The sequence below is a fragment of the Cryphonectria parasitica genome (assembly GCF_011745365.1).
Source record: "Cryphonectria parasitica EP155 unplaced genomic scaffold M406scaffold_3, whole genome shotgun sequence".
NCBI classification, from domain to species: Eukaryota; Fungi; Ascomycota; class Sordariomycetes; order Diaporthales; family Cryphonectriaceae; genus Cryphonectria; species Cryphonectria parasitica.
The window spans coordinates 3,222,848-3,235,443 of NW_024468911.1; the positions used below are offsets into that span (position 1 = coordinate 3,222,848).

General features: G+C 53.7%; 4 protein-coding genes across 4 annotated transcripts; 3 read left to right on the forward strand and 1 right to left on the reverse strand.

Annotated features, from left to right (window-relative positions):
* The first annotated feature begins 796 nt into the window (after window positions 1-796).
* M406DRAFT_350630 (MFS general substrate transporter) lies at window positions 797-3,463 on the forward strand. Its single transcript, XM_040922567.1, has 6 exons — window positions 797-1,117; window positions 1,250-1,566; window positions 1,638-1,903; window positions 1,964-2,288; window positions 2,377-2,510; window positions 2,589-3,463. Exons 1-6 carry the CDS (start codon window positions 1,037-1,039, stop codon window positions 3,074-3,076), a joined length of 1,611 nt encoding a protein of 536 aa, XP_040778547.1. The 5' UTR covers window positions 797-1,036; the 3' UTR covers window positions 3,077-3,463.
* Window positions 3,464-3,487: 24 nt separating this feature from the next.
* Window positions 3,488-5,543, reverse strand: M406DRAFT_345518 (Mob1/phocein). The gene is made up of 3 exons (XM_040922093.1): window positions 5,242-5,543; window positions 4,209-5,156; window positions 3,488-4,028 (listed from the first exon to the last, which is right to left on the reverse strand). The coding sequence occupies exons 1-3, from the start codon at window positions 5,449-5,451 to the stop codon at window positions 3,819-3,821; spliced, it is 1,368 nt and encodes a 455-aa protein (XP_040778548.1). The 5' UTR covers window positions 5,452-5,543; the 3' UTR covers window positions 3,488-3,818.
* Window positions 5,544-5,878: 335 nt separating this feature from the next.
* M406DRAFT_39706 (uncharacterized protein) lies at window positions 5,879-8,748 on the forward strand (the record flags this gene model as incomplete). Its single annotated transcript, XM_040924112.1, has 2 exons — window positions 5,879-6,143; window positions 6,209-8,748. The coding sequence occupies 2 exons, from the start codon at window positions 5,879-5,881 to the stop codon at window positions 8,746-8,748; spliced, it is 2,805 nt and encodes a 934-aa protein (XP_040778549.1).
* Window positions 8,749-11,313: 2,565 nt separating this feature from the next.
* M406DRAFT_61441 (uncharacterized protein) lies at window positions 11,314-12,548 on the forward strand (the record flags this gene model as incomplete). The annotated part of the gene is made up of 6 exons (XM_040924736.1): window positions 11,314-11,375; window positions 11,455-11,549; window positions 11,609-11,845; window positions 11,922-11,947; window positions 12,052-12,354; window positions 12,432-12,548. 6 exons carry the CDS (start codon window positions 11,314-11,316, stop codon window positions 12,546-12,548), a joined length of 840 nt encoding a protein of 279 aa, XP_040778550.1.
* Between the last annotated feature and the right edge of the window lie 48 nt (window positions 12,549-12,596).

Genomic DNA, 12,596 nt, shown 5'->3' on the forward strand with positions numbered 1-12,596 from the left:
GGTTCTCGTGAGATTCAGGTGCGTCGCCGGCCTGCGCCGTCCTCGTGGTTCAGTCAGGTGGTTGTTGTTGATGATGATGATGGAACGTTGAATCTTAGGTAAGTAAATTGCAGGGCTGGTTGTCGTTGCATGCCTTGCCCCCGGACCTGCCGTGGACCCTGGTGGGTGATTACGTAGCCCTGCAAGCCACAGCTAGAAGAGACGGGACCCCCCCCCCCCCCTCCGCCGGCAAGTTCTGCGCCACACACTGGCACATTACTGTACCTGAACCCTTGATGACCCATCTCCCTTCTCGATCATAGAGGTTTAGTAGTTGTGTCTCTTCCTTGTGTTTTTCTGCAAATCAGATTAACCTGCATAAACTTCGTATGGTAATACTACAGATACGTATGCATATTCATTCTGTATATGTACATTAATATACATATATCATCAATCAATCTCGTAGGCGAAAAGTCCGCTTGCGGCTTTGGGACTTTTGAAACCAAGATTATCGTCATTTGCCCAAGATAGGTCGTGGGGCTGCCACCAGGTTCGGTGACCGGCTGAAGGCCCCGCTGCACTCTGCTCCAGAAATCGGAGCTTACGGCAGATGCTTACCCACAGCCGCCAATCACAGCGCTGTCGCATGCTACCACGTATCACCTATCAGACGACCTGCAGCCATAGTGCAGCAATAGTGACCCCTTTCCGGAAAGCCTAAACGCGTACGTACGCCTTTGTCCACTTTCAACTTGCATCTATCTACTGTGTATTTTGGCTACTATCGTATCTGCGGAGCAGCCCATGTCATGTCACCTTTCTAGATCCTAGATTCCTTTTTTTCTTTCTATTTTGTTTATATTTCTTATAATTTTCACTCCTTCGTTTATGGATCGTCGTTGATTGTACGAATTGACCAGGCTGCTGCTCCAAATCAGTTTCCTTTGATCGTCTCCCTAACCTGTTCGAGCCTGCAACGAGCCAGCCAGACCCTCGTCTTGGTTGCCCTTCTCGAGAAACCCAGTGTGTGTCGTGATAAACGCCGCCCGCGAGGATGCAGGACCGGCAATTGCAGCGCGCGCGGATCATATCCAGCGTCGCAGCGACCATGATCTCCTTGGCCTGTGGAAGCAATGTATGTGCGACCAAAGCCATCCTCTTCCCCTTCCCGCCCCCTTTACACATTATATTCTTGCGTATCATCAAGTATCTGCATTGTAGTAGTGAACAAGGGCTGATAACGGACAATTCTTCTTCCTGGCTATAGTATGTCTACTCAGCATGGGCTCCCCAATTCGCTGAACGCCTCAAATACTCGACCACCGAGAGCAACCTCGTCGGTCTCGCAGGCAACCTCGGCATGTACGCATGCGGGTTGCCTATTGGATTATTCGTTGACAAGAAGGGCCCAAGACCGGCTGTGCTTATCGGATCCATCCTGCTGGGCCTGGGCTATTTCCCATTATACCAGGCATACAACAGCGGCTCGGGCCCGGTATTTCTGATGTGCCTATACTCATTCTTGAGTGGTCTGGGAGGGTGCACAGCTTTCGCTGCTGCCATCAAGACCTCTGCGCTGAACTGGTCAGTGTCTCTCTGGCAACATACGTATGCTTCGAAAGAATGTGTGGCTAACATTGAAGAGGGGGAAAAAGGCCACACCACAGAGGAACTGCGACCGCATTTCCCCTGGCTGCGTTCGGCCTCAGTGCCTTCTTCTTCTCTCTCATCGGAGGATTCCTCTTCCCTGGTGACACCAGCGACTTCCTACTCCTTCTGTCGTGTGGGACCTCGGGCATGACATTCTTGGGCTTCTGGTTCTTGCGCATCATCCCGCACGGCAACTACCAGTCCGTTGCGACCAGCGAGGAAGACAAGCCAGAGGAACCACAGCCCCGGCGCGGGGGCTTGTTCGAGCCAGGTAGGTTCATCACCAACCATGTCTCCTCACAGAAGAAAAAGGCCTTACACCCAGTCCAAGCGGATCAGGAATCCGGTATAAGGGTCTTCTCGGCCCGCAAGCCATTCGATCCGACCAGTGGTCGGACCGCAGGAGGAAGCACGTCCAATCCGACGACGGCGGCATCATCTACTATTGTTGCCGAGACCGACGACGACGAGGACGAGACATCTTCTCTCGTGTCCAAGGTATCCTCAGTGGCCGGTGAGGTCTATGTGCAGAATGTTGATATGGATCGCTCTCATCTTGTAGATGTCCGCGGCTGGGATCTACTCCGCAATCTCGAATTTTGGCAATTATTCGTTATCATGGGCATATTGGCTGGTATTGGTCTCATGACGATCAAGTAAGTCTCCTCGTGCGCGGGGACCACCCCAGGCATCGTGTGTAAAAGACAAGAAGAACAAGTTCAAGACTGACATTTATACTACCAGCAATATCGGGCACTCCGTACAAGCGCTCTGGCAACATTTCGACGACAGCATTAGCAACGACAGTCTTCTCAAGCTCCAAAACCTACACGTCTCGATCTTGTCCGTGTGCAGCTTTTCGGGCCGACTCATGAGTGGTGCGTCCTCTCTTTTCTTCCGTTCCCATGAACCAATATGAGCTCTGTACAAGTGACTGAACTGACCGTCCACTCAAGGCGTCGGGTCCGATTTCCTGGTGAAGGTGCTCCATGCCAGCCGGATCTGGTGTCTCTTCGTCGCGGGCTCCATCTTCTTCGTCGCACAAATCTGTGCCATGAACATTATCAACCCACACATGCTGGGCTTCGTTTCCGGCCTGTCCGGCCTGGGCTATGGCTTCCTGTTCGGGGTGTTCCCGTCCATTGTCGCCGAGAGCTTTGGTATCCACGGCCTCAGCCAGAACTGGGGACTAATGACCATGTCTCCCGTCCTCTCCGGCAACATCTTCAACCTCTTTTACGGTGTGGTCTTCGACCAGCACAGCGTCGTCGGCCCCAACGGTGAGCGCTCTTGCATCGAAGGCCTGGAGTGTTACCGCTCGGCCTATCTGGTCACCGTGGCTGCCTGCGCCTTGGGCTTTGCTCTGACGCTGTGGGTCATTCGGCACCAGTGGGTACAGAGGCAGAGGGATGCCAAGAGCAAGGATGGTCACCTGGAGGACTAAGAGACTTCAAAAGGAGTCAGTCCAGTGTGGTTCTTTTCAGCAGGCAGTGTGGCTATCTTGCATTTCAGATGAATTAAGTTGGCATTAGATGGTGCACAGGCGTTTAAGGGGAGAAGTCATAAAGATTTATATGGGGATCGGAGAGGTTGTTTTGCATGATAAACTTAGAGAGATCTTGGGGCGGCCAGACCTCGATTGAATTAGCCGACGAAGAGTAGGGCGGGGGTTTAGTCCTGTCCGAGAAGAGTTGCTATGGTCAAACGAGCCCAACACCCTAGGCAAGACAGATAGATAGATAAATTGCTCGCCTAGTAGATTACTTAGCAGGCAGGGTTAGAGGAAGATATAGGACACATTTAGTGTTTATAAACACCGTCACCTATCACCAGCTCGTTTTCGATATTTTTCTTTACTATAAAAAAGATTCATCATATTTCCTTATCGTCAGTTGATAACTGTTCCTTAGCTGAAGAACCTGAAGAACCAAGTGTCTACAGTGAAGTTGCATTAGTAGCCATGACAGCACGAGGCGCCCGCTTTCACAATCAGTAGGCGCTCTCTCTCTTGATATTCTTGTGTAGTTCGTATTATACATGTAAAAAAGCGTTCAAGACGCCATGCTTTCCATATGTGGTTCGCAGGACGAGACTACTCGCCTGTCACAGGTTTAGTCGGCGAACTCAACATGCTCGCACTCTGGCTGGTCGCCCTCCTCGGTGATCCACAGGTCAGGAGTGACGTCCTATGCGTCCTGATCCTCTGGCCCCTCGGGCTTCCCATGCTCTTGAGTGCCGTCCGTCGATGCTTCGTGCGCCTCGTCCTCCTTCTCAGGAACAGGCTCATCTTGAGTGGTCGTCGCCTCGAGATCTGCATCCTCCGTCTTGTCCGCCGTTGTGTCGTGAGGCTCCGAGTCTTCGACAACCTCGTCATGTTCCTCCTTTGATGCCTCGTCCTGGGTGTCGTCCTTCACCTCGGTAGTCGGCTCAGGCGCTTCCAATGTGCTCCGCTCCTCTTCGCCTGGCGACAGTTCGAGTTCTGAGTGTTCTTCAGGCTCGATTTCGTTCTCGGTCACTATTGGCTTCTCATCATGATGGCGAGTTTCTGATGGAGGAGCCGCGTCCTCGTGCTGCACAGCAGGCTCGGTTTGTGCCTCATCCATCATGCCGTGCTCAACAATTACAGGCACGTCAGCCGTCTCAGGCTCCTCGTCAACAGTGTCGGGCGCTGCTATACGCATATCTCCGAGCCGGCTGGTTACCTCCGAGCTCTCATCCTCGTCTGCTTCCATCACTGTCGTCACAGCACTCCCCGTTGAGGGGCTGCCCCTTATGTGTCGTCGCGTGTTTGTCCTGCCTGGGGGCAGGAGGTTCTCGTCTTCAGAGCGCTGCAGCAGGATAGGAGCCGGCATCAGGGACGGCTCCTTTTTAGTCCCACGGTCCATGCTCTCGGCCGCCGCTGCGGCACTCTCTAGCCCCTCGGCTTCGGGCGGCAGCTTGTAATTCTCAGCTGGCAACGTGTCGTAGGTGTCGCACACTGTCTTGAAGAAGACGTATAGGCCCGTCTGACCCTCAGAAGACCAAAATACACCCCTGTGTTGGAACCAGGCGTGGGCGAAGATGCGATGGAGCCGGCGGAAAACGTTGACGAGGTTCTTGATCGCGGCACCCTTGTCGTGACCAGGGCCCTCGCCGCCAGAAGGGGCCACAAACCGCGAAGGGAAGAGTTTGGGATTTGTGACGACGTTGGCAGCCCAGTCGAGGGTGTGGCAGCAATAGTCGATGGCACAGCACGACTTAGGTTGCTCGTGCACGGAGCAGAGGAACTGCCACTCGGAGGCGCGCATCTCTGGGCAGGTTTGCGCACTGCATGGAGGCGTATCGAAGAGGAATCCGACGATGAGGGTATTGCATTGCGCGATGAGGAAGCGGCAGAGCTCGTAAAGCCAGAGGTTTCGGTCGATGGACGGTGGAGGAGTGGCGAGAAGTTGGGCGGTCTCGCGGGTAATAGGCTGTGTGTTGTGCGCGGTGTGATGATAGTGGAGGGCGGCGAGGTGTTCCTGGAGCTGGAAAGCCGAGTCAAGCTGTGTAGCGGAGTGCCAGCCAGCGGTCAGCCGAATCCTGTTCACGAAACGAGGACGTATGCGATGAGGACAGCACGACACTTACCTCACTCAAGGGTATCAGTGGTGGGCCAGCGGCCATCTCGCAGTTCTTGGTTCCAGGGTGGATGCGCCTCTTCGCATTCGCGTTGAGGAGTGTCTGCTCCATCTGCTGCGACTCTGGATCCGCGATCGAGCCCAGTCCAGGCGATTTGGGTCCAATCTGGATCTCGGCTGCAGGAGGTGGACTCGGGAGGCGGGGAGACATCGCCGCCATCTTGACTCGAAAGTGCCAATGGCAGTGACTCTTACAAAACCAAGGGGCTGCTGATTGGAGGGCGAAGAACCGGACGCTGATGTTGCGACTGCAAATATTGTCCTGACCCTACCGGGCCATTCGCAGCGTAGACGTTTCCGAGGTTGGGGAGACAGACCGTATTGTGTTGACTGACAGCAGGCGCAAGACTCGAAATCTCACTGCTTGAAATAGCGAGGTTGCGAGCTAGAGCGCGCAGATGCTCAAAGCTCCTGACGATAGACGGCGGGTGCCTCGCAGGGATCCCTCGTCTGTTGTTATCGATAGGGACCCACCGAAAAGTTGCATTGCCTTTTCACGCAGGCGACTTAAATCCACTCCACTCGCGCTCTCTTGCATTTTCGCAACACCAACAACTAGAAGCATGTCTTCTCACAAAAATTCCAAAATGGGTCGTCGCGGTGTGTCGCCAACGCCTTCTGACGCCGAGGCTGACATATTCGACTCATTGTACACAGACAACGTCGAAAGCAGCAAGCCTAACCAGGCGGCAGTGGAAGAAGGTTTCGACTTCCTGAACGACGGTCCAGATGGCGTTGAAGAGGACGACGATGAGGCATTCATTGCCCTCAAGCAGGCTGCGTCGTATCGGAAGACGTCACAAATGAGCTCAAAATCTGCCAAGAAGAGCGGCCGTGGCTTTCAGACAATGGGTACGAGGCCAGGAGGAGACCTGCAGAGCTACTTTTGAGAGGGGACCATGCTGACAACCGTCCAGGATTGAACGAGAATCTCCTCAGGGCCATCCTCCGCAAGGGCTTCAAGCAGCCAACGCCGATCCAGCGCAAAGCGATACCCCTCGTTCTCGAAAGGAGAGACGTCGTCGGAATGGCCAGGACTGGATCCGGCAAGACCGCGGCGTTTGTCATACCGATGATAGAAAGGCTGAAAGCGCATAGTGCCAAGGTTGGGGTCCGGGCTCTGATCATGTCGCCGTCTCGAGAATTGGCACTGCAGACGTTGAAGGTCGTCAAGGAGTTTGGCAAGGGCACAGACCTGAAGTCTGTCCTGCTCGTCGGTGGTGACAGCTTGGAAGAGCAGTTCGGCTTCATGACGACAAATCCAGACATTGTCATTGCGACCCCTGGACGGTTCCTGCATCTGAAGGTGGAGATGTCGCTGAGCTTGTCCTCCATACAGTATGTCGTGTTTGACGAGGCAGATCGGTTGTTCGAGATGGGTTTTGCGGCTCAGCTCACGGAGATTCTACACTCGCTGCCGGCTTCGAGGCAGACACTGCTGTTCTCGGCCACGCTGCCAAAGTCGCTGGTGGAGTTCGCAAGAGCAGGATTGCAGGACCCCAGCCTGGTAAGGCTGGATGCCGAGACGAAGATCTCTCCGGACCTGGAGAGTGCGTTCTTTACCGTCAAGGCTGCGGAGAAAGAAGCTGGTCTTCTCCATGTCTTGCATGATGTGATCAAGGTGCCAGTTGGTGTACCAGAAGGAGCAATACAAGAGCCGGAAAGATTCTCCAAGAAGAGGAAACGAGGAGGCGACAATCCGAACCCAGTCGACAAACCAACAGAGCACTCAACCATAATTTTTGCTGCGACAAAGCATCATGTCGAATACCTGGGTTCCATTCTTCGCGAGCAGGGCTTCGCAGTGTCCTATGTCTACGGTTCTCTGGATCAGACAGCACGCAAGATCCAGGTTGACAATTTCCGAAAAGGTAGGACGAACATTCTGGTAGTGACAGACGTGGCGGCTCGTGGTATCGACATTCCGATCCTTGCGAATGTCATCAACTACGATTTTCCTCCCCAACCAAAGGTCTTTGTCCACCGTGTCGGTCGAACTGCGCGAGCCGGGAAGAAAGGTTGGAGTTACAGCATATTGCAAGACTCAGATGCACCTTACCTGCTCGACCTCCAGCTTTTCCTCGACAGGAAGATGGTGCTCGGTCGCGAAGTAGGGGACTTCCCGTCATACGCGACGGAAATGGTTGTCGGCGCTCTTGAGCGGTCCGAGGTGGAGATGCATATGGAGTGGCTGAATAAACTCTTCAAGGAGAACGAAGACATCAATGCCTTGCGCTCAGTTGCTGCCAAGGCCGAGAAGCTTTACATAAGAACTAGGAACTCTGCGTCAAATCAGAGTGCGAAAAGAGCCAAGGAAGTCGTCACATCCACTGGGTGGAGTCAACTGCATACACTGTTCGGGCCGATCGACGATGCAGCGGACCAGGCTCGGAACGACATGCTGGCTCGGATCAGCAACTGGAAACCGAAGGAGACCATCTTTGAGATCAATATGGGGAAGAAGCTAGTGTCGAACTCTGGAGCAGTTGTCATGAGGGAGATAAGGAAAAAGATCACGCCAAAGAACCGTATCGAGAAGAAGGCTGAGGACAATACCGAGGACGTGGTTATGGGCGAGGCTCCAAGAGCTGGCCGTGATAGCCTCTCGGATTCGGATGATGGTGGTAGCGATGAGGAGCTGTCGGACTCCGCAGATGACCCTGCCACCTTCGATCTTGATGGTGTAGTCGGGGAAGATGATTCAGAATCCGAACTCGAAGTGACTGTCTCGAAACACACCGATACCAAGGCCGACACGAAGCAAGCCTCAGCGCCCTGGAAAGATCCGGAATTCTTCATGTCCTACACCCCCCGCACGACCAACGTCGATGAAGACAAGGGCTACAGTATCAACGGCGGTGGCGGTGGCACCGGCCGCGGCGGGTCTTCCTTTGTGGAGGCAACCCGCGATGTCACGATGGACCTAACAAACGACGACGGCGCCAAGGCTTTCGGCGCGCCCGCTCGCGCCAAGATGCGCTGGGACAAGAAGCAGAACAAGTACGTGAACACAGCCAACGACGCCGACGGCTCAAAGGGTGCCAAGAGCCGCATGATCAAGGGCGAGAGTGGCGTCAAGATCGCGGCGAGCTTCCAGAGCGGGCGGTTCGATAGATGGCGCCGCGCACACCGCCTGGGCAAGTTGCCGCACGTGGGCGAGACGGAAAGGCCTGGGATGGCGCGGCTTGCGGCTGGGAATCCTGGCGGCGATGCTGGCTGGCGGCATTTCAAGCACAAGCAGGAGAGAGCACCCAAGGAGGCCGACAAATTCCGGGACGACTACCATGTACGCAAGAAGCGGGTGGCCGAGGCCAAGGAGAAGCGGATTGGAAAATTCAAGGATGGAGAGGGCAGCCGGAAGGAGATCAAAGGTGCGGAGGATATCCGCAGGGCGAGGAAGATTGAGCAAAGAAAGAAGGAGAAGAATGCCCGACCTACAAAGAAGGGCAAGCGGTGAGATGGCTGACAAGGTCTTGCGCGATATAGCTATATCTATCACCATGCCATTTTGAGAAGGGAAAGTCAACGGCCTTGAGAGCTTCAGAAACCGATTCCAGCTACGAGTTACCTGAAGAACTGCGTAAACGCCACACCATGGCATTCCAAGAACGCTTCCTCGTCCGGTGACCACGCCTGTTAGACATGCTCAGACGCCATCTATAGCCAGGCGCAAAGAGCAAAGGGGAAGGCAAAGTTGCAGTGACCACCGGTCTTGGACCGCCATTCATGTCTTAGACCACATCATCTGGGTCCCAATTTTCCTTGTCCGAGTCCTCCTGCCGACTTTCAAAAGCCTTCCTGATCTTCTTGGCAGATCTGTCACCGTGATTGTGCAGAGGCGCACTTCTTGGTTTCTTGGGCGGCGACCGGATCACTTCCTTCACATGCTTGTCCGATGCCTCTTTCGGCCGAAGGAATCGATTTTCCCGTAGTCGCAAGAATCGGTTCCGTCGAACTTGAACCTCCCGGTCATCAATGACCTGGTACTCCATGCTCTCGCCACGGTGCTCCACCCGAGACAGGCACGGTTCGTCATTAGCTCCTGCTGCGCTGACAGTTTCAACCTTTTGACTCGAAACAATCACTTGTCCCTGAGAACCTGCCCCTGTGTCATTCATGACGGTATGGCACACGGAAATCGAGCTTGATGGACTCCAAGTGTTTGTAGGCACTGTAGAGGAGGGCTCCATGGGTATGGGGAGACTGTAGATTGGCTGCTGAGGGTTAATTTGACACTGGAATCGTGCAGATTTGGGGGTGGGAGGTGTTTCGGTGTCGCTGATACTATGCTCCTTTGTCAGTCCTTCATCATGAATATATACACTTTGTGTAGGCTTACTTGAAAATCTCGACCGTGGCCGGCGTATCCGCCTCAGGTTGTTCATAGATCTCGAACCCCTCGGAATCGAATTCAACACTAAACGGATTTATCGATCAGTATCTGTGCCAACGGTAATAACGTGACGTTAGTACTATCGTCTTACGAATTTGAAGTCTCGAGGGCTGGCCCTTGCGGTGGTGAATTGTCCTCTAGAGATATAGCTCTGCGACGTTTGAGTTTCTGCTCCGCTGAAGGTGTTGTTGGCGAAGTTGGGAAAATACCATGGCGTGGAAGGATAGCTGAGGAGTTTTCTTGCTCGAAAATGCCGCTATTGCCCGGAGTCAGAGACAAGAGACCCATCAAGAATAGAGAGTGGAGGTGGTGCAGCTTACATTTCGAGATTCTGTCCATCTGAAGTGTCGCCTCCCTTGCGAGACGCCATCTCGACAGGATTATGATGCCTTTTAGAAGATGACGATATGAGCGAAGTTTCGAGCCGGATTTACCAAATGTCAATGTCGAACACGATACTAAAAACTGTCGGTTGAATTGTTGTGTGCTTGTCGTGGAGCATTCGAGCCGGTAATTCAGACGGGGTGTTTTGCCTTGACCAGGAGGACACGAGCAGCACAGCATGGCTCCTTCTTCTTCTTCATCTGCACCGTCCCTTCCCTCTATGCACGAATGAACGGTCAGTAACATGAGGATAGTACGTGCTTCAAATGCCTCAGATGTGCACATACCGATTCAGTTGAAGTTTACGGTACGCACACATTTTTTGGGCTTGCATGCAGCCACTGAGCACTTTTCCTACTCGAGCCTCTAGACAATCAATCTTCAGCAGTAACTAGACCAGTATCTCGCACTCTTGCATTCGGCAAGGTCTTTACTCGCATGCGCAGGTGTGTGTCTCACCCTGTGTATGTGCTGCTTGGAGCAGCATGGTGTCTCTCTGGAAGTGTCTTATCAACGAACGACTTCAGATAGTAAGCCAAACAAGTCTCGGCTACAATGCGTGTTCTGGTGGATACTGATACTATTTTGAACGTTGATTTTCTTCCTGGAACTGATCGCCCGCCTTGGATAATTAACACTTGTAAGTATCGTCATGTTGTTTAGCCCATGAGAGAACCCTAGAGACTGATGATGAAATTCCTCCCAGTCCCTTCCCGAGGGTCAACGTGACCAACGACGGGTGATGCTCTCACACTGTCTTCGAGGTAAGAAGTTGTCCTGCTTGGGAGATATTATCATGGTACACCGGACGCACTGCATCATTCCACGGCGTCCCTGCATCGTCGCCTAACTACTCGTCCACGCTCGCAAGTTGCTGCACCTGAAACGTCCACTCGGCCGGATTGTGGACCTTGGGTAGCATATAGCTAACTAAGATTGAGAATTGTTTGTCACCTTCACTTCCACAAAAGCTGCACTTGCGTGCCCAGGGAGTTTTACTTGGACGTGCAATCTCGAGTATCGCTGACTACTCATAGCGAGGAACGATGAGAAGACGAAGTCACGAACAGTCAGCCCGGGGCCCTAAGGGAGAGAGGTCACAGGAGAACCCTAACCCTATCAACGTCAACAGTTGATCGTCACCGAGTCTCCTCACTTGAGCCCAAGTCTCATTATTGTCCTGGTCTGCTGTATTTACCACACCTGGCCCTTTATGCTCGCCATTGGTATACAGGCATCGCCACTATGGCCACAGAGAACATAGGAATGCTACCGTCCCTACGGCAGCAGAATTTGCTGGCCGAATTGTACGTGTTTTGTGATCAACAACGTGCCTCGATACTTACTCTCAACTAGTTAGTATCTTGGCAGCTAATTTGGCCACAGTGCTGGACTCAAGCAGTCGTGTCCCCCGGGCATCTTCGTCAGTCTAACACCAGGTGACCCTTCATTGTGGTCGGGTGTGATCTTTGTGCGGAAAGGTGAGCTGACAACTCCTGACGATTCGCGACAAGAAGAGCACTGACACGGTGTGTGCCAGGTCCTTACGCTACAGCCATCCTGCGGTTCTGCATCTCGTTCCCAGCTACATATCCCGCGCTGCCACCGCTCGTCACGTTTTCCACCGACATCTTCCATCCTCTCATAACGCCTCTGTCGACATACATGTACACCACAGACATTCAAGAGGGCGGCACGGTCAGCGCAACCGACGACGAGCGTCTACCACCTGGGGGCTTCAGCCTGAGGCACGGTTTCCCAGGCTGGTTTGGCCGCGGTAGCAGGAGCAGGCACGCAGCCTCGCAACACTCCTCGATCCTGCAGACACCTCCCAGGTCCTCGAGAGCCATGAGTGGGGGCGGCAGGGACAGCAACTCCAGTACGCCCAATTCCAAAATCGCAGCATCGGACACCTCGCCCTCCCCCGCAGGTCGTGGACAAACAGGAGGCACGGGCGCCACCTTGGGAAGTACGCCGTTCAAGTCATTCATGGATGTACACAAGAGGGAGATCTCGACCTTCGAGGTTTTGAGTTACATCCGCAGCTCGTTTGATGACGAGAACGTGTTGGACCTAGTCCCCCTGGAGGCCGCTGGGAATCCAGGGGCTTGGCATGCCTGGAGAACTCACCGGGGCTATCATGCCTTGCCCGAAGGTGACCCATCTGCTAGGAAGCCTGGGGAGTGGAACTGGGAGGGTGTGTGGGAAGAAAGGGTGAAGAAGGGCATCGCGGCGTCCCTGTCAGAACCGGTGCTGTACGGGGGCGTTGGTGGAGGCGATGATACGGTAATTTTGAACCTATCCTCTTCTGTTCATCCCTGCTATTCATGCTGATCGAACCCTTTTTCTTTCTTTTTCTTTAGATCCGTTTCCTCAGCATGGAGGACACTGAAGTCGAGACAGTCAAAGACAATCTCTACAAGACCCTAGGCGAGTCGGCAAGAGCAGACCCTCTGGCTGTGCCTTCTGCCAACTCTTGAGTCCACAACAACGATGATGGAGAGAAGCTACGACTAGCAACGTCATGT

What these genes read in the sequence shown, in the direction of transcription:
- M406DRAFT_345518 (XM_040922093.1), bottom strand. Translation starts at nt 5,451, where the DNA reads ATGGCGGCGATGTCTCCCCGCCTCCCGAGTCCACCTCCTGCAGCCGAG. An exon ending in CACTGATACCCTTGAGTGAG is followed by an intron (nt 5,157 to 5,241) that starts GTAAGTGTCGTG and finishes TCCGCTACACAG; the next exon opens with CTTGACTCGGCTTTCCAGCT. An exon ending in AGGCACAAACCGAGCCTGCT is followed by an intron (nt 4,029 to 4,208) that starts GTGCAGCACGAG and finishes GACGACACCCAG; the next exon opens with GACGAGGCATCAAAGGAGGA.
- M406DRAFT_350630 (XM_040922567.1), top strand. Translation starts at nt 1,037, where the DNA reads ATGCAGGACCGGCAATTGCAGCGCGCGCGGATCATATCCAGCGTCGCA. An exon ending in AAGACCTCTGCGCTGAACTG is followed by an intron (nt 1,567 to 1,637) that starts GTCAGTGTCTCT and finishes AGGGGGAAAAAG; the next exon opens with GCCACACCACAGAGGAACTG. An exon ending in ATTGGTCTCATGACGATCAA is followed by an intron (nt 2,289 to 2,376) that starts GTAAGTCTCCTC and finishes TTATACTACCAG; the next exon opens with CAATATCGGGCACTCCGTAC.